The sequence below is a fragment of the Cicer arietinum genome, chromosome 5 (genome assembly GCF_000331145.2).
Source record: "Cicer arietinum cultivar CDC Frontier isolate Library 1 chromosome 5, Cicar.CDCFrontier_v2.0, whole genome shotgun sequence".
In the NCBI taxonomy this organism is placed as follows: Eukaryota; Viridiplantae; Streptophyta; class Magnoliopsida; order Fabales; family Fabaceae; genus Cicer; species Cicer arietinum.
This window is the reverse complement of record NC_021164.2, coordinates 53,872,916-53,897,542: the sequence shown is the minus strand read 5'-3', so window position 1 is coordinate 53,897,542 and position 24,627 is coordinate 53,872,916. Positions and strand designations below refer to the sequence as shown.

At 31.6% G+C, this 24,627-nt stretch overlaps 1 protein-coding gene across 6 annotated transcripts; it reads left to right on the top strand.

Moving 5' to 3' along the window:
- Window positions 1-4,309: 4,309 nt before the first annotated feature.
- LOC101499994 (uncharacterized) lies at window positions 4,310-14,049 on the top strand. Of its 6 annotated transcripts, XM_073368245.1 has the most exons (9): window positions 4,319-4,516; window positions 6,293-6,607; window positions 6,765-6,814; window positions 7,780-7,929; window positions 9,162-9,335; window positions 9,814-10,287; window positions 10,436-10,551; window positions 12,304-12,767; window positions 13,277-14,049. In XM_073368245.1, exons 6-9 carry the CDS (start codon window positions 10,262-10,264, stop codon window positions 13,877-13,879), a joined length of 1,209 nt encoding a protein of 402 aa, XP_073224346.1. In that variant the 5' UTR covers window positions 4,319-4,516; window positions 6,293-6,607; window positions 6,765-6,814; window positions 7,780-7,929; window positions 9,162-9,335; window positions 9,814-10,261; the 3' UTR covers window positions 13,880-14,049. The 6 variants fall into 6 exon arrangements, with proteins under 6 accessions (XP_012570557.1, XP_073224346.1, XP_027189169.2 ...); XM_027333368.2 differs by having other exon boundaries at window positions 6,293-6,814; XM_073368244.1 differs by having other exon boundaries at window positions 6,293-6,814; window positions 9,808-10,287.
- Window positions 14,050-24,627: the final 10,578 nt, after the last annotated feature.

The following is a 24,627-nucleotide window of genomic DNA, read 5'->3' as shown; positions in this document are numbered from 1 at the left end:
ATTTGTTTTGTAATAATTAAAATGGAATTTATGTTGAGTGTGTTATATTTTATTATTAAATTTTTGGAAGTGAACTAAGGAAGTCTTAGGGATCTTTGAAGTTTCTTATATTAGAATTTTGGTCCAAAATAAATATTTGAAAAATGACATCTTTCCTTATTTTATTGAATTTTCAAGGAGGCATTTGTGCCAAATATAGACTCAAAATCTATTTTTATTGTTATTTGGTTGTGTGCTTGCTAATTTAAGAGAGTTGATATCTTTTAAAAATATAAAGAAATATATAGTGTCTTAAAACCTTAAGTCAACATCAAACCTTGAATAGGAATTAGGGGTAAAATGAGATTTGACACTAACGGAGTAGTAAATTAATTTGTGAATGTGTAACGTATTTGGAGCAAAGACTGTTGCGTAGGAACCTTATAAAAAACACTCATAACGGTAAGGGAATCACTCCATTCGCTTTCCTACTTGAATTATATTTGATATAAATGTACTTAATGTTATGTATTAGTTATGTTTGTGTGTTATCTTCAAAATATGTGTGTTATATGAATTATATGCTTATGAGTGATACTATGAGATTAAGCAATTTGTTTATTTTGATTGGTATTGGGTGGTTATTCAAGGTGATGACTTTGTGTCTAAATTAGGTTGGTTTAGGATAAGGTTGAATGATTTTGGATGCTCTGATTGAGTAATCTATTTTGTTACTAAGATGATGACATTCATGCATGCATTTGTGGCATGAACCTAGTCGCGAGTACGTGACGACAATTCATTGAAAAGGCAACATGATTCAAAAAAATACTCAACGGTGGGGTACTGAACATGAAACTCTTAAGATCGTTTATCCAACGGTTGGACAAGTCCAACGGTGGAACGTTGTCCAATTGTGGGACTCTTTGCTCTAGAGGATGGTGATATTCTTGAATCATACATTGACATATAGTCTAACAAATAGGATTTGTGCATTTTGGTTGATTTGTATCTTTGGTGCGTTGTGATTTTTAACTGTTAAATGAAGTATATGATTTATTTATATTTTTGCTATAACAATTATATATGCATGTTTATTTGCTTTTTGTTTGTTATTTGGAGATGATCCTTACAATTATATAGTGTTACTTGAGTGAACAATGTCGCGACCAACATAGTAGGAGAAATGTGAGGAAACACAATAGCATGCAGTTGGAGGCTCCAAGATACATTTGCACTGGTGTGAGACTTGTTGGGAGAGTTTTTCACAAACGTCTAGAATTATGACCAATTAGGATTTATCTTTGGATAGTAAAACGTCAAGAGTTTTGACTTTAGGAGTTTCTTTTGTGTAACGTATTAAATTTACTTTTTGTAATCGTGAATACTTTGATTCATTATTTTCGAATATACAATTGAAAAAGATATTAGTTGGTTTTGAAGCAAATGAGTATTTAAGATAATCTTATAAAAAAAAAAATTGTATATTTACGTATAGAATTTCGTTAGTTAATGTCTCGAAAAAACAGGACGTTACATTGGACAATTATTTTCAAACATTTTGCTTCAATAGTTCTTAGGTTCAAGAGAAACATTCTATTTTTCGACATAAAAACCTTAGTGATTAAACTGTTACTGTGATCTCTAAGCCAAAGATGTTTATTTTTCATGAGATTTTCATATCCTTTTTCAAGAAGTTGGCCAAAACCCAAAATATTACTCTTTAGTTTAGGTATATAGTATACATCACTAATCAACTTATGGCTCTCGTCTTTAGAAGAAATTATAATCATACTTTTCCCTTTAATTTTCACTTTTGATGAGTCTCCAAAGAAAACATTTCCATTCATCTTTTCATTAAGCTCCACAAATTTCTCTTTGCATCCTCACCTATGGTTACTTGCACCATTGTCCAAGTATCATGAACTATAAGTATATTTCTCTTCTTCCTTGGGTGTTAGCAACAAAGTTGACTCTTCATCTTCGTCAACAAGATTAGCCTCTTCTTCCTCTTGGTTAGAAGCATTATGACATTCTCAAGAAAAATGGTCAAATTCATGACAGTTATAACATTCAGCTTTAGATTTGTCATACCTCCTTTCACTTTGATAATAGTCATAACCTCTTCCTCTTTCATGAATTCTTGGTGATGAGTGACTTCTTTCTTCGTAGTTTAATTCACCATTGAAACCTCTTCATCTTTCTTCTTAGCCACGACCACGTCCACGTCCTCGTCCTTGTTCACGTCCACGTCCATTTTGATTATGGAATCCTCTGTCATCCTTCAACGAAGCTTTGATCTTGAGAACTTGCTCTAATGGTTCCTCTTGCCTTTTCTTCAATCTCTCTTATTGAGCTTGCAATGAACCTTCTAATTCCTTAATGGATATTGAGTCAAGATATTTTGATTCCTCAATAACACACACCACATAATTGAACTTAGGAGTCAAGGAACAAAGAATATTCTCTGCTACATGAACATCTTCTATCTTGTCTCCATATCTTTTCTTTTGATTAACAATTGTTCCTTCATCTTCAAAGCTTCGATATCTCTCCTTAGAGATTGAAGTCTTATCGTCTTCACTTTGTCAATCCCTTGGAGTGATTTCTCCAAAATCTTCCAAGCTTTCTTTGAATTCGTAGCATCGACAACCTTCTCAAACATAAAATCATTCAAACGTTGATGAATGAGAGTAATAGCTTGTCGATCATTCTTCCTTGTCTTTTCCAAAACCTCATTCTCAACTTGAGACAATTCATCTTCATATTGTGGCTCATCATAGCCTTTTTCAACAATCTCTCATACACCTCGAGAGTCAAACAATGCTTTCATGCGAATGCACCATTTTCATAATTCTCTTTTTTTAGAAGAAAAAAGTGGAAAGTAGTGTAATCACGAGTCGCCATTTCTCAACTCTTACAGCCAAGCTCTAGATACAATTTTGTTAGAGAAATGAATGCATTTCTAATTGAAAACTCACAATTTTACTTGATTCTTAATGTCAAGTACAATGAGATATTTATAAATACAAATAGATAACGTTAACATTTCTATGAGCTTCGTAATTAATATTCACTTTTAGATATTTTTCACATTTTCCTATAATTAAAATACTTCTAGATTTTTACATAAAAATTCTATATGGTTCTAAACTTATCTTATTTCAAATTAGTAATAACAATCATTTAGAACAATCATAAGCAATAGTAAAACAATGGTATCACTTTTCAATTCTTATTCTATTGAAAATTGTGCAATGGTAAAATATTTCTCCACTAAACTAAATCCAATTACTCAAAATAGAATGTAAAATTTTGAGGGTTCTACAAATTTCTTATAAGCAATCTTCTGTAGTTTCTACAATGACCCGCAGTTGGAGGTAAATTGCAAGAAAAATAAAGTTATATCCACCTATTATTTTAGTGTCTTTTATTTGCTATTTGTAATTATTTAGGATTCTTAGCTAATAAAAAATGTATAAAGAGCAACACCACTATGTGTCAACCACAATCAACAATCTCAAAACAGCTCAGCATGTTATATGTTGATCATAACATTGTCAAAGAAATTCATGGCTATAATACTTTAATGAATCAAGAATATGATAAAATTGTTGAGACCTATACCAGAAAAGTACAATTGTGAAATTATCACTTGATCAAGGTTTGACGGGGCTAACACGTAAGAATTTTTTTTAGATATATTCTTAGTTTCTTACATTTTTAATTATTATAAAAATTCTACTAAACATTTAGTCCCATAATAGTCTTCGTGAACTGTTGAAACACTCCCAGACCAATTATGGACAATCTTTGTTTATAAGCAACAATCATATACATAATTATTAAGAAAGAAAAAAAACAAGTCTATACGATTACTAAGGCTTTGAGTTCGAGAATTTTTTTATTTTTTAAATCAAGATAGTTTGTAATCTTTTAAATCCTAAATCCCATTATTATTATTATTATTATTATTATTATTATTATTATTATTATTATTATTATTATTATTATTATTATTATTATTATTATTATTATTATTATTATTATTATTGTTGTTAAATTAATAAGGAGAGATAAAACTTAAGAAGAAAAGTTCTATTTCCTTCCCAAAAATGAAAAAACGTGTATATCGTGAGTTCTGTTGAAACTAAAATAGAATATACTTTACTTGTATAATATATATAGAAGCTAACTTTTTAGAATATATTTTTTTTCTTTTTTACTTTAATTCTGTGCTTTAAAAAAAATCTGTGCTTCTGTGTTTTAAAGCATGTTTGGAATAAATTTCTTTTGATATTCTCATATCATTCAAATTCATTTAAATATTCGGGATTAGTATAAAATAGGAGGTTCAACTACATTTGAAGAATCACATAGGGGGTAAACTTTGCTTTCCAAATTCACATTATTTCTTCATCTTTCAATTCAATTTGAGTTTCAACTTTGAAGACAATCATGAGTTTGAAGACAAACAAGAGCCGTATTGTTGATATTGAAGGGGGAGATTATGACAACCCAAACACCATTAAAGATGGTAAATAATTCTATTTCATGCCTAATTAAAAAAAGTCACAAGTAAAACCAATTAAAAATTTATATTTAATTTTATCACTAAATGTTAGAATCGATAAAATTGGAGAACAATTTTTTTTAATTATTTTTTTTTTCATTAGTAATTCTGTTTTTAATTAATATATGTAAGTGATAGAAAAGACTAAAATTTTCGTAAAAATAGACTAAATTCACAACTAGCTAGTTTGATAAATAAAAATAAAGTTTGTTATTAAATTTAGTATCTCTAAGATATAGCAATGAAATTATAGACGAGCTTTGTCTTTGTTTTTTTTTTAAAAAAAATTATGTTGGTATTTCAACTTTAAAAAATGATCATTTAATTTTATCTCTTTAAATATTTTAAAAATTCTAAAATTATAGACGAATTTCATTGACCAATATTTAGTTAGTTTGGGTTGTAAGGAGCTCAATCGTCATCTTAAACAAATAGTCAGAGATTCAATCTTCAATTTGTACATTCGAACAAAATTCAATTGAGAAAAAATAACATACTTTATATATCCAACAAATTCTCAATAAAGATTAATCAATATTGAACTAAGATGAATATACTTAGTACCTATAATTAATATGGTTATACTTCAGACCTATAATTTTACTTTTTTGGTGTTAAATTTATGTTGGCAATTCACTTTTCCTAATAGTAAATTGCAACCAATTACTTCTTAAGACTCAACTCAATTCACAATACTGATATTGTTAGACAATATATTTTCTAAGATACGGGTGAATGGCCTTCTTATATTGATGGGTAATTATGGTTACCCGAATTTTTATGTTTTGTTTTAGTAAGTAAGTACTCCATTTCGTCTTGAATATAAGAGAGTTTGATCAACAAAAGTTAATGTATTTGGTCCAAATTTTAGACTACATACATCAATTTTTGTTAATTCAATTTCTCTTATATTTGAGACCATAGAAAGTATATCCTTATGTTTAACTACACAAATAATATATAGACTTAAATGCAATATTGATTAATCTATTTTGCTTAAAAAAAACTATTAGCTATCTCATTTCTAAAACCAGTTTTTTGGTCACTCTATTAACCAATTCTTAGGAGTTTTTTTATCCCCCACAGTTTTATCCCCCACTATTTTTATCCTCCACTATCTTAGTAACATTTGTGAGTTGGAAAAAATATTTTTTATGTCATTATTAATTATTATTATATATTTATATATTAAAATATTAAAAATTATTTTATTTTATTATATATTAAAATATTTAAAATTTATTCATTTTATTTAAATTTTTAATAATATTTATATATTTTATTTTTAATATATAAATAAAATCAATTACAATGATAATGACATATTAATTATTTTATCTAAGTCATGTCATTAATGAGAGTGCCACATAATAAAAAATGATGGATACCAAAAATATACAAAGAATTTGGTAATAGGGGAATAAAATTTCATTTTTAACAAAATAGATAGACTAAAAATACATTTAACCCTAAAATGTATTATGGTTATGCTTAGCACATAATCAATTGTATATAGATGGATTTAACTTTCGGTCGAATTCAATATTTCTAAATAGTTAATTATTAGTTTTTATTTCCTTGTTTTGAATATAATTTACATTTTATATAATTATTAATTTTGACATTGTTTTCTTATTGTTTAAGTTGTTTTTTTTTTTGTGAATTTTAATATAATTGTGAATATTTTTACTTATGGATTAAGTTTAATATATTAACTTTTATTATTTTATATGTGTCAAGAACAAGAGGACAAGCTTCAAGAACAACAGACCAAGCTTCAAAAACAACAGACCGAGCTTCGTGGGTGCACAATAGAAGGAAATTGGAAAGAAGTTGAGAGACTATACAACTTGGATGTAAATTTCAGCACAATGAACATAAACAAAAGTATAGGGACAGCACTCCACATGGCAGTAAACGAAGGCAACGAAAGTGTCGTTAGAAGTCTTGTTGGTTCAATATTATTTCACAGAAACGTGGTAGCATTTGAAATGAAGAACGGAAAAGGGGACACACCTTTGCACCTTGCAGCATCGAGAGGGTTTCAAGAAATTTGTGAGTGCATAATTGGAAAAAATTATGAAAGGAAGGATTTGATTGATATTGATAATAATAATAAAGAGACACCTTTCTTTCTTGCTTCACTTTTTTGTCAAAAAGAAACGTTCTTGTATTTGCTCCCTTTTGTTTCTTATTCTGAATATCTTTTTAGAAGCAACGGAGATAGTATCCTTCACTGCGCCATTTTGGGAGAATATTTCGGTAAGATATATATTATGAATTTTGATGTCTATGATCGATATAAAATACAACATGATGAAATCTCTTAGATTAAAGAGTGAAAACAATGTTTAAAATCTAATTGATTTTATAATTGTTGTATTGTGAATATCAGCTATAGAAAATTTAAATACTATGAATTTCTATGTGTTTTTTAACTATGAATATTTAAAATTCACTTTCTTCTTTATTAATGACCCATTATTTTTATTAGAGGAATGAAAACTTGTTATTAATAAAATAATGTTAATGACTATTTAAGTTTGTACTGCCGACAGCTTGGGGACTATTAATGACCCACACATATTTTGGTACAAATTAATGACCCACTTTATCATTTGGAAAAATGAAAAGAAAAAGTGATGTTTCCAAACAATCTCTAAGAATCTTGGAAAGGAAAAATCAATGTGAAAATAAAAAGAGTAATATTTCAGAACAAAAATGCAACCTTCTCATAACAATTTATAATTAATGTTTATTTTTTATTTTTTTTATAATAGTAAATTCTACTATAAATAATTTACATAAATATGAAGTTAGGACAAGACATCAAATCTAAGTATTTGTTAGTTGAACTAAGATTTAAAGACAACTAATAATTAATGTTTTATACTCATCTCTTCCTATTAAAAGACAAAAAGTAATGAAAAAAAATTAGAGAAAGAAAATATGAAACATTTCACTATTTTATTCACTAAATTTTGTGATAAGAGAATTATAAAAAAAAATTATTATTTTCTATTATTACTTTTAGTCACTTTTTTTTTTGTGAAAGATAACTTTCAACTATTTCAACTATGTTATAGCGGTCACCTTAGGCACATCAAGTAAATCCATTAAAAAAAAAGCAATAAACAATGATCCTTAATTCCTTATCATGTACTACAACTCCGGACAGTTTAGAAAAATATTTACTAAATTACTAATATTTGTATTTATTGCAACAGATTTGGCTCTTAAAATAATACAAACATTCCCTAAACTTGGTGGAATTACAAACAACGAGGGTTATACACCTCTGAAACTTCTTGCTACTAGGCCCTCAGCATTCGAAAGCGGATGCAAGATGACATGGTGGAAGAAGATTCTATACCACTGTAAGTCTATAACTTTATATAGAATTAAAATATATCACAAATCTAACCATTAAAAATATATTATTTAATATTTTATCACAAAATTTATTTAAATATATATATATATATACAGAGTATACATCAAATTATACTGATATAATATTCCAGTGTTTTGTTTTAATGAATATAAATTTTACAAGAATTATCATTGATTGAAAATTAATATCATATATCATCAATGTAAAACTTTATACAAATTTAAAAATATTTGATTATTGAGACTCAAAAAAATCACAGACAATTAATAAAAATGTGTAAACAGTTAATTTTGATATATTTCAATAACATATAAAATAATTTTAAGATTTGTATAAATTAAATTTTACATAAATGATCTATATGAAATTAATTTTCAACTAAAGTATATATATATATATATATATATATATATATATATAAAAGTTGTTTAACAAGACAGCTGATCACAATTTCCTTTTATGCTTCCCTGAATGTTGACATAGTCTCTCCAAGTTTTTCCTTTTATCTCAATCATATTCATTAGACTAATGCAAATATGATAGGTGAGAGATTTAATGTGTGAACCTAATTAGATATCTTTTCTATCATGTGATACATTTAAACTAATTTTTGCTTTAAAACATTATTTGACAAGAAAACTCTCCGATCAATCATATTCATGTTTTACAAAAAGATGATTCAAATAATAAGAATATCAATTTGACATTCCGTAATAGTAGAGATAGAAGTTAATATTTAGGGGATCATGACTAAAATTCTAATATTTATATAAAATTAAAGAGTTATTTTGGTTTCTTAATTATGTGAGGTGTGTTAATATTGTTAGTAACTTTTAAAATTATGTTGTGAGTGAGAATAGAAGTTCTGCTTTTTTTATCACCAACCTCAACCACTAAGTCAATCTTATATCTTTAACAAAATATGCATTTAACAAATTTTTATATAAAAATTGTTCTATAATTAACTAATCTTAAAACCATAAAATAATTGATTATGTATAACTCAAATGAACCTATAAAATTTGAGGGACCACGACATATGCAGGTCTCCCTCTCCCTCGACACTATTGTTATTAAGTATCAATGAACTTTTACTATGCATGTGCGTGTAAGTATTAAAATGAAAATCAAGAAAAAAATTATCATTAATTAAATAAAATGAACTTTATAAACAATATGTTGCTCATGATCTAGTTTATTGATGTTCTTGCCAAGATATATCCGTGGAAAACCTAAACATAGAAGAAGTTATCAAATGTTATAATATGAAACAAGATCAGGAAAACCTACACCTTTCATGTCCAAAGAACTACGAAACATGTGGTTTCTTTCTTCGTAAATGTCAACTGGGGATCGCCAAATTACCAATTGCTGCTCACATTAGACATGGTACACTAGTTTATCTTGTATTTACAATTTCCTTATATTTCCATTTAACTTTGTTATCCAAATTTTATGAGAGTTTTCAAGTTTCACTTATTCATTAGTCAAAAACAAGTTTCACTTTAGTAGAACAACCATTAATCAAATTGATGATTTTAATTACAAGTGTACCTATATAAATTATGTAGTCCACTGTTTGGCCCATCATTTAATATCAATAAATTTTTAATTCACAAAGGTATGTAGCTTCTTGCATCATAAATTTTGAAGTCAAATAACTTTGTATTTCTTAAATGAAATGTCTAAGTAGATTAAGATAAATATTTTTTTTTAAAGTTTAATCTTTAGTATAAATTAATTTTTTTAGTTATTCAATAATTAATATAATTTATTTAACCAATCAAAAATAAATGTACTGTCAATTTTTATAATTATATATATATTGACGCTGTTTCAAAGAAATTAAATTATTTTTTAGTTGCAGCTTCTAATAATAAGGTAAAGGAACAAAAAGTGTTGCAAGATCAGCAACCACATATCAATATATCAATGTCATATGATAATGAGGAAAATAAACAAAAAGTGTTGTCAGATCAGCAACAAATCAGTATATCAATGTCATCTGATTGCGAGCTTCTTCCAGAAAACTACGCTACATGTCTTTGGTTCCTGAAGTTTGCATACATCTATATCCTTGGTCTTTTTGGAGTAGGTATGTATGTGTCTCAAATTCCTAACTAAATTGATCTCATTATTTATAACTAATTGTTTGTTTCATTATAGACACCGATACTTTTAATTGAAAACATACGTTTTAATGTTAGACACGTGTCAGTGTGACACTTTAATTATATTCAATTAATTTATTTTTTCGAACTTAGATTTGACTATCTCGATTTTTTATTGTAAAAGGGGTACATGAAGTTAGGAAAATGAAACAAAAACACAAATGGTGTAGTCAACTATTGACATTTTTTTATAAATACCATCACTTATTCCTACATTGTAACTCGCACCAAACCACTTCGAAATGTGAGTGGAACCGATTCCAAGACGACTTACGACCTAAACAAAGGTATGTATATTATTAAAATCATGTTAACAAGGGAACTATTGACCTTTTTAATGAAGAAACCTTATGATTCCTACTATGGAGCTAACACCAAACCACTTCGAAATGTGAGTGGAACCGATTCCAAGACGACTTACGACCTAAACAAAGGTATGTATATTATTAAAATCATGTTAACAAGGGCTTAAATATTCTTGTTAATAAATTAAAAAAAAGTAAAATATTACATAAAAAAAATCAAAATTTAAAATTTTAAAGAGTTAAATACACTACTTTTAAGATTGAATTTCTACTTTTAGTGTCTTAACAAATACTCCAACATTTTCAAAATTATTAAAGTGGTCCCTAAATATTTGTAGTTCAACAACGATAAATTTTTTTCTTATTTAGTAGTGAATTTATTAAAATCACACAGCATCGTCACGATAACAAATATAAACGAACAAATACTATATTTAGAATTGGATTCACTATTACATGAATCCAACATAAAAAAGTTTGTATATAGAATATTTCAAAATTAAAATTAATTAGATTTCACTTTAAAATATGTCATATAGATGTATTAATATTTCTTATTTTTAACAAATTTAAATAATAAAACATATCCTATCCATAATAGCGATCTTCATCAGTTGCTTTTTTATTATATTTCTGAAACTTGCATGACTTGCATGCTAAAAAATATCTGTATAGTTGTTTAACTTTTTATTTTCGTTGGGTCTTTGACCCTCTTTAAAAATAAAAAATAAACCTATGCACACTAACTAAAAGACATTGTATTTCCCGCTTATTTGCACTTTTACAACTACTAGACTTAGAGAAAAAAGATTTAACTCACAAAATATAACAAACAATTAGTAAAATCCACAAAGTTGTTTGATATGAACAATTTTTTCTTAGGAAGGTATGAACAATTGTTAAAAGGGGTTGATTAACATCTTCGAATCAATGTTATGTAGTTGCAAGGTGAGCTGCTATTTATTTTGAGTTTTCACAATATTTTCTATGATTGAGTTTTTGACAATATAAAATTATATAAAGAAATGAAAATAAATAATTCATGAGTAATAATTGAGGTGTGTCACTACTCACAAATTAAGATGAGAATATATTGACTTTTTTTTATTTATAAAAGAGAATATATCAAAAGTAAAATATTAATACATACAACAAACTTTTATGCACATATCATTAAAATTATTTTGATATACATAAAATGATATTTTAATATCATATATCAATTTTAATATATATTTTGTCAAAAAATATTAATTTTCAATATATAAATTATACATTTTTTTAAATAGACATTTTAATAGTGCAAAGCATAAGTGTCTTTGCCTCTTTGGGGTCATTTACATCCTATTAATTCACTGGACATCACAATCTTGGTTGTGTGATTGAAAATCATTCATTTTTCAATGATATTTCACCATACATTTGCAGTTTTGCTCTAAAGTTTTAATGTAGGTATTTTTTTTCTTTTGATATTTATTGCAAAGAGAATTTCGGCCAATGACACAAACACACCTATTGGATGCTTACCATATTTTAGATTATCATATTCTCTACTTAAGTTTATTAGATTATAAGATCCTATAATAACAAAACTAAAACCAATATCACCTCGTGCAATGCACATTTCTAGTAGTTTCTGAACACAATGGAAACCACGATCCAAAGTGAGGTTATTTTTGAAGAGTATGTAACTATTATGGATCCTTGAATATGATTGGTAATGTCACTATCATCTTAGAATGCATCAAATTTATAAAAGCATAAGCTAATTGTGTTATTTGTTTGTCAGTTTGGTTTTTAAAAATGTCAATTATTAATTAATCAATTTGATCATCGAATGTGTTTTCTATTTATTAATTGAGTCTATAAAATTATTAACAGAAGACACAATCAAAGACATGTGCGAAACATCAAAAAGTGAGGATACAAAGAAGTCTGAAACATTGAAAAGTGAGGATGCAAAGAAGTTAGAAACATTGAAAATTGAGGAAGAAAAGAAAGCTGAAACATTGAAAAGTGAAACACCAATATTAACTGCAGCAAGATATGGTATAGTTGAAATGGTGAATGTGCTTATAAAAAAGATACCAAGTTCCATCTATGAAATTAACTTGGAAAATAAAAATATATTATTAGTGGCAGTTGAGAACAGAAGGACTGTTGTTGTTGAGTCAATAAGGAAATGGTCTAAAGAGTGCGCTAAAAAGGAAGTATTTGATAGCCTAATCCGACAAGTAGATAATGAAGACAATACAATGTTACATTTGGCAGCTACACCAAGTGGTCAAGATTGGAACATACATGGAGCTGCCTTGCAATTGATGTGGCATATCAAATGGTTTCAGGTATTTTTTTTTTTTTCATATAAGCATAAGTTTAAATCTAACTTGACCATGTTTAAATTGATTTATCAAGAACTTGTTTAGGGTTATCTTCTTTCACATTTTAAATTTGGATTAACTCGTCAGTAAAAATCAACTAGTAATGTCAGAGGCGTGTCTTATCTGATAGTATATTTTAAAGCCTTGTCTCCTTCAAATACAAGATTTGTATTTCTTCTTGTACACCCCGCCACCTCTAGCACTCTAGATTTGGGGGTGTAGATAACATGGTGAGTGACTCGATCATTTAGCTTGATACCATTTTATAAACCATTTTCATGTCATTTCTCTTTTCAATGTATGACATTATCCATTCCTACTATCTTTTAGTTTAAACACCTATTATAGTGTATATAAAAGATTATGAAAATAGTTCATGACATGTAGTTTTTTAATAAGTCTAACTTTGAAAGTTGAAATGATTGTCATTGATAGAATATCTCTTGATAATTTGATATACTTGCACCATGAAGCAGTATGTGAAAGGACTAGTCCCAAAGCATTTTACAATTAAAACCAACAAAAAGAACAAAACTGCAGGAGAAACATTCAAGGATAAACATAATTGTCTAGTACAAAAGGGTAGTGAATGGCTAAAGACAACATCAGAATCTTGCTCTGTAGTAGCAGGTCTACTTGCAGGTGTTTCCTTTGCTACATCAAGCACTATACCAGGTGGCAATAAAGGTGACACAGGTGAACCTGCATTGGAAGGAAAACTTCCATTTGATACATTTGCTATGTCATCACTAATTGGCCTTTGCTTCTCTGTCACTGCACTCATAATGTTCCTTTCGATACTCGTTTCTCGAAAAGAAGCCATAGATTTTAGAATTGATTTGCCAAGGAAACTTCTTTGGGGATTGAGTTCTCTTTTCTTGTCCATCATTGCAATGTTCATTGCTTTCTGCTCTGGCAATTTCTTTTTGATTGACCAAAAATACAAGCAAATTGTGCTCCCCATTTATATATTCACTTGCTTCCCTGTGACTTTGTATGCTATACTCTACATTGAACTTCTCAGAGGTATTCTAACCAAAATTCCAATGAGAATTGATAAGGGTGAGGACTTATAAAGATGTATGATGAATTGAAAATGTATTTAGTTTATACAAATAACAACTAGAGTGAATTGAGTACTACTACCTATGCTTGTAGAAGTTTATATATTTATGTCTGATGTTGGATTATGCTTATTTAAGTAAGATTCTAATATCATGTGCTATGTCAATGCTTAAAGTTGATAGATTATTTAAGCATTTACACCATTTATTGTCACTTTTTTACATGATTAACTGATAATTAGCAACTACTTATTTTTGACTGGTTAGCCACTATTAAGTGGCTTTATTGTGTCACATCATATTTAAGCAACTCGCACTTTCATACTTTTGCCTTAAATGATAGTTGATTGTAACTTAAAAAAACTATTTCTAATTCCAATGCATTCATTCTATATAGAAATCAACCTGCAACCTAGGTGCGTTTAAAATTCAAATGGGAAAAAATGTAAAATGAAGCAGTTGCTTATTTAACAGAATTTTAATAACCCAATAAGAAAGTTACGTCGGAAGTCTCTTAGAATACTCAAAAACAGAAGGGTGAAAAAGTAGTTATCGCATGTTTTGCAGTCTTTTCTTTAAAAGTGAAGCTGATGAGTCAAGTTGAATATAGAACACAAAATGAACATGAACATTAAATAGCAAGAATATTGAGAATTTCAAAATTCAAAATAGGATGTGGCTAAGTTTATATATCAAAGTCCAATTTTAATAATAGTATAGGTAAAATAAGGTATAGCAAGCTCCAATTTTGAAGTGCATCCATGATATATAGAAAAAAAAAATGGTTGTGCATAATTTCGTTTAGAACAAAGCCAAAATTGATATATATTTACACATGAAGCAAGTTACATAGTTCTGTTAAAAAACAAGGTTGGTGACCGGGTTGACATGGGATAAGCCATCAAAGTATCTCCACTGGTCATAGGCTGAGCATCGCTCCAACTTCATATTGTTTTCTAACGTACAAAATTTACAAGACCAACTGTTGGCTTGGTAGTAACATCTTTTGGCTGTTGCGAGCCACACAATTCACATATAGGCGCAAATGACTACATTAATCCAGCACCATCCGCATGCATTAGAAAAGGTGCAATATATTACAAGACCATAGGTAGTGTTAATTATATTCTTTAGAGGGAATAAAAGTCATATCAATATTTCAAGAACACGGTAATAAACCCTCACTTAATTTACTTTGTAACAACACAAAAATGAATATGAAAAAAATATTTTGAGATGAATGATAGATGTATAGTTCAATGCTTACTTTATTTAACAAAGTGCACATGAGACACTTTCACATTGTAGGTTCTTCAGAATGAAGTGTTCTATTAACAAAAAATAGTGACCCATATGAAAATGATAAATTTGAAGAACTAGATAATGCTTGATAATTTGATTGAGAACGTGAAACACTTTCTAATCCAAAACTTCTTCGTTGAGACTCAATCTGATGTTCATTGAGACATCCACTTTTTGGTGTATTCATTTTCAAATCAACAAATTTAGGGTTACTAGATGAGTGAACAGGTAAACTTGAATCCTTGTCACGACTTTTTTTTTTTAAGATGTCGGATCTGAAGGTAGAGTAGCATTGTCTGTTGGTCTCGAACTTCCCACGCCTTTCCACTTATTTTCAAGGTTTTTAGCAGATTCATCGTTAACATCTTCGTGATCTGTTTTATTACAAGATTGAGAACCACATCATATGTCATCATGTAATCTCCTTTATGCAGCCATCACAACTGCTTGTGCAAGAGTAAGTGACTTCATTATAACATTATTGCTACCAATTCGATTTGGTCCGGATGGAAGAAGAGATCCCAACTGTGATATCTTTTCTGCGGCATTGAGTGTAGTACTACGTAGAGATGAGAGTGGAGGTTGACGATAATAACCACCCAAACGCCTCTGGGAGGTCAAATCCCTCAGCAGAACCAGTTATCCCCTTAGAAGTCAACTCTTCACATTCCTGTGCATGATTAGTGGAATGGATAGAGGAAGAAAAAAAAAAGCAAATCTAATAACCTTCAAAGAAAGGAAAACACAGTTTTCTACTTAATTTACAACTGTAAACAATTATCTAGAACAATCATAAGCAATGGTAAATCAATGGTGTCACTTTTCAACGGTTATTCTACTGAAAATTGTCCAATAGTAAAATATTTCTCCACTAAACTAAATCCAATTACTCAAAATAGAATGTGAAATTTCTAGGGTTATGTAAATATCTTCTAAGCAATCTGCAGTTTTTACAATGATCAACAGTTGGAGGTATATTGCGAGGAAAATAATGTTCTATCCACATGCTATTTTAGTGTCTTTTATTTGTTATTTGTAACTATTTAGGATTGTTAGCTAATAAAAAATGTTTAAAGAGCAACAATGCTACGTGTCAACTAGAATCAACAATATGAGAATTGCTCAGTATGTTATATGTTGATCATAAGCTTGTTAATGAAATTCATGACTATAATTGATAGCGTTTCAGCAAGTGTACTGAATCGTTGCAAGTAATAATAAAACGGTAGTACCGAGTGTCGAACTCAAGGATTGCGTTTTACTATTGAATTATATTTAGTTACTAAAATTGAAAAAAAAGTTCCCAAGTTGATTGAAATAATATTTAAAATTGACAACAGTAGTAAAATTGATCTTTTATAAATTGAGAAAAATGTCAGGGATGAGTTTCACTTCGAATCCAACCTTGGTGTCTAATTTGATCCTAGTTATTGAATTCTTTTATTGAATTATTACCAAATTCTCTTTATTATTCTTGTCCTAATGTCTTAGTGACAGAACATTTAATTCCAAAGTAACCCCTAATTCCTTAGTAGATTTAAGATTAAAATTAAGCATTACCGTATAGAAATTCTCTTGTGAATTATTGCTTTGCAACTAATTTAATTGGTTTCATGACCTGCACCTATGTCTAGACTACAAATTCATGAATTTCTCATCTCAAGCATTCGTAAAGTCCATTTCCGTTTCAAAATACAAATCGTAGAACATTTTAATGTTGATCAAGCAATAAAAAGCATTAAGCACATAGATGAGAAAAATAATTCAATAAACTCATTCATATAACTAGAAATCAAATCATAAAAATAAGGGTTTCATCTTGTTACACTCATCCCTAACAAATAGGGTTTAGTTACTCATGACAGAGATAAAAGAGATAGAGATTAGAGAAGAATTACAAGAAGGATTCATGGATGATTCTTGATAAAACTGCTCCAATGATATTAGAAACGACTGTCTTTGAATTTTTATGCTAGGGCACAAGTCTCCCAACTTCCCAAGAGTCAAAAAGATCCCTAAAACAGTGAAAATTGTGTTTTTATGGTTGCTGATGTGCGTCGCACGCCCCAGGCGCGGGAAACACGCTCCAGGCGCGCCTGGACAGTCTTGACTGGCTGGAAACGCGCCTCAGGCGCGTCCGGCGCGCTCCAAGCGCTCAGCATCTGCTGTCCGGCGTATATTGCATGGTTCTCCTCTTTCGAGTCTGTATTTGGTTCCGATGTATTAATGAAAGTTGTAGCTATGGATCTTAGCTTTCATTTGCACTTGAGTTGACTCCAATTAGACATCTACAACTCCAGATATGGCTGCAATACTCTACATATGTCATGTTGATTTCTCACCAAAATTCAGCACTGCACTAAAACACAACGCAATGTAAAATTACGAAAAATTCCTACTTAATCAATCAAATAAAACAAAAAACATTTTATTAACTCAAAGAACAAAAATCAACAAAATATATCAAATAAATCATTAATTTAACTAATTATTGAGGATAAATAAGACTAAAATAGTGGGAAAATATGCATATGATGAAGAGTCATCACAACCCCAAACTTAATCTATTGCTTGACCCCAAGCAACAATTAATTTCATATTTGGTCCAGTTAAACGCAAACTATTCAATTTCTCATATCAAATCAAACTCAATTTTCAAAGTTCTTGCTACTACAAAACATTCATCATGCTCTATGGTTGTTTTCAAAAAAGACAACAAGATTTGTACACCTTCATTCATCAAATTCAACTCTCTCTTCACACAATCTCACCAAAATTTCTCTCAAGTGTTTAGAAAGGGTTATGAATTTATCATTCAAATCCTAGAACATGCATCACGCTACCATAGGCTTGAAAAAATTCTAGTTAGCAATCACAATGCAGTAAACACATACATTTTTTGAGGACTTTCGGGTTGTAATGGGGCTTAGGTAAGGGTAGGACATTTTAGGATAGTATGTTTTACCACTTGGAGTTAGGCATACATTTCCACCTTATTCTATCATTTTTTTTTCGTCACCTTTTTATTTTGGCGATTCTCAAACATTAACAAAAGAACAAAGAAGATATTATTTACCAAAGTACACAAACTGATTTTTTATTTTTTTATTTATTTTTTTTTTCTTTTTGTGTGAGAATCACCACCCCAAACTTAAAAAGTTGATATCCTATGAGCAACCCCAAACTTAGAATTTTATCAAGACAATAATTTTTTTCTACCTAACTCCAAGTAAGGTGATTTAATTAAAGTCAGGTGTTTGACTTATAATGTGGCTAGTAACCGAAATAAAAGGGCAAGGTTCAAAGGGGCTAGTAAAGGATAAAATTTTCATAGGATAGTTAGAAAGGCTCATAGGACCAATAAAATTGCCTCAATGTATGCATAAATTACAAGTGATGCAAGTCAGAATTAGTGCAAGTTCTAGATGGATAACACATGGCTAAATAATCACACAACAAAGAATTTAAGTTTTTAGGCGCAAAAGCTCACAGCTAGGATAATAAGAGATAGTATGAACCATCAAAATAAAGTCAACATGCTTTTGGAAAGTTAAAATTGTATTTTTAAAAAATTGATGGCATATTAGCCTTCTACAACCATTTAGTAATCAAGAATGCATGCATTAGGAAGACTTGTCGACTTGAGCAATAACATAATCTAAGAAATGAAATTTAACTTTCGAAATCACAAACAGAAACTTTAAGATTAAGTGCAAGTCAATACAACTGTTTCATCATAGTACACATTTAGTGAAAGAAAAAAAAAAGACATAAAGAAAAGAAAGTCAAAATACAGTGACATTAAACAAAGAAAACGAGAAAACGGAAAGCAACTGGACAAACAACAGAAAGAGAGGGAAAAAAAAAAGGAAAGAAAACTTATCTCAGTTTCGTAGTTCAAGGATTCTCGTTTAGATCATCTGCTCTTGTTCCGCTATGGTCGCCAGTATACTGGTGAGGTGCGAATAGATCAGCATAAAACATGTCTCTTGGTGTCTGTTGAGAGGAAGCGAAGGCTCGATATAGATTGGTCATCCCCAGTTCTATTCTGGCTTGTCCATCTCGCTGATCAATCATCAATCGTTCCATCATAATTTCCAATCTGCCACATCTTTCCTCGGTGGATGGCTGTGATGGATGTGGAGGGTGGTGATGTGTTCAGTATTTTCTTCTACTGGTGGGGCACCAGGGCCCTCTACCGGAATTATGGAGTATTTTTCTATCCACTTAGGAGTGATTGGTGTAGCAGGTTTCATCATTTCTTCACCCTGTTTAGGTAACACTCTCACCTGCTCGCATAGTTTGCTTATCAGAGAAGCATGATGGAAGTAGTCTGTCGGAGGATCAAGAGTTGCTGTCCCCCAAAGATCATCAGCTAGTAGTGTACCCATGTTGATTATGTCGCCTTTTATGATGGCAAGTAGTAGGCATACTCTGTGAAATGTTATATCTGACACATTGGAACATGGTAGTAGTGTGTGATGAACAAAGGTGCTCCATGCCTTTGCAATTGGGTTGAGGTCCACTGAGCGCAGTTTTCTAACCGAGCCATCCCTGTTTCGAAACCAATTTGTGCCTGGTCTGCATAAAATGCGTAGGATCTCCTGAGTATCTACTTTTTTGTTGTGGTCCAACATATCTTGAAAACGGCAGTCCTGATAATTCAGCAGACCAAAAATTGCATTGATGGCTTGGGGTGTGAAGGGTTCCCTTTTTCCCCTCACATAACTCACAAACTGATCATGTGGAAATGGTCGTCAGACTTCAGATCAGAGGCATTGGAGAAGAATTCCACTGCCAAGGACTTGCTCGCTGTGGTGACGAATGTGGTTAGCTTTCCCATCCTCTAGCCGCAATCATTGCCTGAATGTCAACAAATTCATTTGTTTTCAACTGAAAGTTTTTCTCACTCACAAACTTCTTGACTGCAAGGAGTTTGGCATGAAACTCTTGTGTTGCCATCGTTTTGAATAAGAATGTATTGTGTTGTTGAGCGAAGGATGTACTTGCGACCTTAGTTCGTTTTGCTTTTTGTTGGGTTGCCATTAGGTCCTGCAAAACAAGTATTCACACCCATGATTCAAAATATTTCAAGTTAGAGATAATTAATTTAAGCATGGTCCCCTTTAGAAAAATAACAACTTAAGTGGCCCTGAGTTAGTCCAATAAAATTGTACATGATAATAGTGTGTATGCATTGAATGGCATTTTAACAAACAGTTGGAGTGCAGTACAAATTTCGTGGTCCTTAAGGTGCAGAAGTGGTTGTGCCATTTTAACAAACAATTGGAGTGCAGTCATGTTTTGTGGGAATTAAGGTGCAAAAGTGGTTGTGTCATTTTAACAAACAGTTGGAGTGCAGTCATAAAACACATGAACAACTCACATATATGCAACATTAACACCCATTCAATCTCAGAAAATCAACATGCATCAATGAACAAGAAAGAGTTGATATTAGAAATTGGGGGAAACTTACTTGAGGATGAAAGAATGTTGGATAGGAGAGGAAAACTTACTTGAGATATTGGAGGAGGGTTTGGAGAGTGACAATGAAGAGAAGGAGACTGACCTTTGATGATAATGGAGGAGGTTTGGAGAGTGATAATGAAGAAGGGGAGTTTTGAGTGAGAAGATGGGGATTTTAAAACTTGGCTGTGAAAAGCGCTTCAAGCGCGCATCGACAGTGACAATACCTGGAAAAAGCGTTTCAGGCGTGCTTGGGCGCGCTTCAGGCGCGCGTTCTGTCATTTGGAGCTGTACAATCGCTTCTCAACACATCTTTTTGATTCCTTGCTCATACCAAACATCAAAACTAAGAGAACTAGCAATTAGAGACTAAAATTAGAACTAAATGGAGTAAAATAAATCTGAAATGCAATAAATATATACGGTGCAAAGGATATAAAATTGGGTTGCCTCCCAATAAGCGCTCGTTTAGTGTCTTGAGCTTGACATTCCACCCTTCAAGTGTTGATCAAATGGATGGACTCCATCAAAGGTTTTGACTCTACCCCTAAATAAGATTTGAGCCTTTGTTCATTCACCTTAAAGTTCCGATTTGATCGTGTGTCTTTCAACTCCACAGCCTCGTATGGAAATACCTTGATTATCTTGAAGGGGCCCGACCATCTTGACTTTAGTTTTCCTGGGAACAGCTTCAATCTTGAGTTGAATAGAAGAACCAGCTCTACTTCTTGGAATTCCTTGAATTTAATTTTGTTGTCATGCCATTTCTTAGTTTTTTCTTTATATATTTTAGTGTTCTCATATGCGAAATTTCGGAACTCCTCTAACTCGTGAAGCTGCCGAATTCTTGATTCGCATGCCTTAACTAAGTCAAAATTCAAGTATTTTGTCGCCCAAAATGCTCGATGCTCCAGTTCGAGCGGCAAATGACAGGCTTTACCATACACGATTTGATACGGCGACATACCAAGGGAGGTTTTAAAAGCTGTTCGGTAGGCCTAAAGTGCATCATCAAGTTTCGTTGACCAATCTTTTCGTGAAGCATTCACTGTCTTTTCAAGGATTTGCTTAAGCTAACTGTTGGATACTTCAACTTGCCCACTAGTTTGTGGGTGATATGGGGTTGCCACCCTATGACGCACATTATATTTCCTCAAAAGGTATTCCATTTTTCGGTTTAGAAAGTGAGTGCCTTTTAGTGTTCTCATATGCAAAATTCTGGAACTCCTCTAACTCGTGAAGCTGCGGAATTCTTGATTCGCCTGCCTTAACCAAGTCCAAAATTCAGTATTTTGTCGCCCAAAATGCTCGATGCTCCAGTTCGAGCGGCAAATGACAGGCTTTACCATACACGATTTGATACGGCGACATACCAAGGGAGGTTTTAAAAGCTATTCGGTAGGCCCAAAGTGCATCATCAAGTTTCGTTGATCAATCTTTTCGTGAGGCATTCACTGTTTTTTCAAAAATTTGCTTGAGTTGCATGTTGGATACTTCAACTTGCCCACTAGTTTGTGGGTGATATGGAGTTGCCACCTTATGACGCACATTATATTTCCTCAGAAGGTATTCCATTTTTCGGTTTAGAAAGTGAGTGCCCTCGTCACTAATCAAAGCACGAGGTATTCCAAAACGGGCAAATATGTTCTTCTTGAGAAATGTGATGACCTATTTTGAATCATTAGTTTGAGTAGCAACTGCTTCAACCCATTTGGAAACATAATCTACCGCCACCAAAATATAGACTTTTTTATATGAGGATGGGAATGGACCCATGAAGTCAATACCCCACACGTTGAACACTACTACTTCTAATATAGGATTTTGCGACATCTGCGGCATCTCATCCCGTTTTGAAATATTATCGGTGCGCTGGCATCGATTGCACTTCTTCACGTAGTTGAATGCATCTTTGAACAATGAAGGCCAAAATAATCCCGATTGGAGAACTCTTGCTGCAGTCCGATCACCACTGAAATGACCCCCATAATCAGAGTCGTGGCAGTGCCATAATACCTTTTCTTGATCCTCCTCGGGCACACACCTTCCCAACAAACCATCCACTCCTCTTTTGTACAGGAAGGGTTCATCCCATACATAGAATTTGGCATCATGGATGAACTTCTTTCGTTGTTGGTACATGAAATCAGATGGAATTGTCTCACCTACCTTAAAATTAGCAAAGTCGGCGAACCAAGGTGCCATGACCATAGCGAAGATGTGCTCATCGGCAAACTGGTCTCGAATTGGTCTAATGTCCTCATCCTCCTCGACATTCTCCAATCGAGATAGGTGGTCTGCTACAGTATTCTCTGATCCCTTCTTATCTCGGATCTCAATGTCGAATTCTTGTAGTAATAGAATCCATCTAAGTAATCTTGGTTTTGATTCCTGCTTAGTAAACAAATACCTCAAGGCAACATGATCAGTGTAAACAATAACTTTTGATCATAGTAAATAAGATCGAAATTTATCAAAAGCATAAACTACAGCTAATAATTCTTTTTCAGTTGTGGCATAATTGTTTTGGGCCTGATTTAAAACATGGCTAGCATAGTAGATTACATGCAACATTTTATCTTTTCTTTGTCTCAGGACTGCCCCAATAGCGCTGTCACTTGCATCGCACATGATTTCAAAAGGTAGTGACCAGTCAGGTGTAGTGACAATGGGAACAGTTATCAACTTATTTTTCAAACTGTTAAAAGCATGCAAACAATCCTCATTGAATTTGAAGGGTGTGTCCTTCACAAGTAGATTTGTGAGTGGTTTTGCAATTTTTGAAAAATATTTTATAAATCTTCTATAAAATCCAGCATGGCTTAAAAAGCTTCTAATGCCTTTTTCGTTGGTAGGAGGGGAAATGTTTTCAATAACTTCAATTGTGGCCTTGTCTACCACAATCCCCTTGTGGGAGATTCGGCGGTCTAATACAATTCCCTCTCGTACCATATCAAAAGATGAACCAAAGACAAATTACTAATACAAGAGACAAATTAATCAAACAATTATCAAAAGATGAACCAAAGACAGAAAATTCGTCCATAAATACTTCGATATCTTTTTCAATCATATCAGATAATATGGACATCATGCACCTTTGAAATGTGGCAGGTGCTTTGCACAACCCAAACGACATTCGCCGATATGCAAACACCCCATACGGACATGTGAATGCAGTTTTCTCTTGATCCTCGAGTGCCACAACTATCTAATTGTATCCCGAATAGCCATCTAGGATGTAGTAATACTCATGTTCGGTTAGCCGCTCCAGCATCTGATCAATGAAAGGGAGTGGGAAATGATCCTTCCTTGTAGCATTGTCCAACCTTCTATAGTCAATACACACTCTCCATCTTGTAACCGTTCGTGTAGGAATCAACTCATTCTTTTCATTTGTGATGACGGTCGTTCCACCCTTTTTTGGTACAACTTGGACGGGACTCACCCAAGGGCTATCTGAAATGGGTAAATGAGACCGGCTTCTAGGAGCTTTACCACTTCTTTCCTAATCACTTCTTTCATTGTCGGATTCAATCTCCTTTGGGGTTGTACTACCGATTTGTGATTGTCCTCCATTAGGATTTTGTGCATACAAAAAGTCGGACTTATTCCCTTCAAGTCCTCAATGGACCAACCGATGGCCCCCTTATGCTTCCGTAGAATTCTCAACAACTTTTCTTCTTGCAATTCACTCAAGCTTGCACTAATTATGGCTGGATTTTTATCTTCTTCATCTAGGAATACATATTTCAAATGAAGAGGCAATTGCTTGAGTTCAATTAGTGGTGTCTTTTTCTCTGAGGGTTTATCTTCATTCCCTTTCAACTTCTCCCATCTTGTAGGAAAACGGGGGGAGTAAGATGGTGATGCCTCCAACATTGCCAAAACCTCTTTCATCTTTGGATCTTCACTTTCTTTAACAACATCTTGGGGTAGGCATAACACTTTTTCTAACGGAAAACTGGGTGTTTGATGCTCTATTTCTT

Excerpts from the sequence above, each read along its gene's own strand:
- LOC101499994 (XM_073368245.1), top strand. The coding sequence starts at position 10,262 with ATGAAACAAAAACACAAATGGTGTAG. Across the intron at positions 10,288-10,435 it reads CAAAAACACAAATGGTGTAG|GGAACTATTGACCTTTTTAA; the intron begins TCAACTATTGAC and ends CATGTTAACAAG. Across the intron at positions 12,768-13,276 it reads GGCATATCAAATGGTTTCAG|CAGTATGTGAAAGGACTAGT; the intron begins GTATTTTTTTTT and ends TGCACCATGAAG.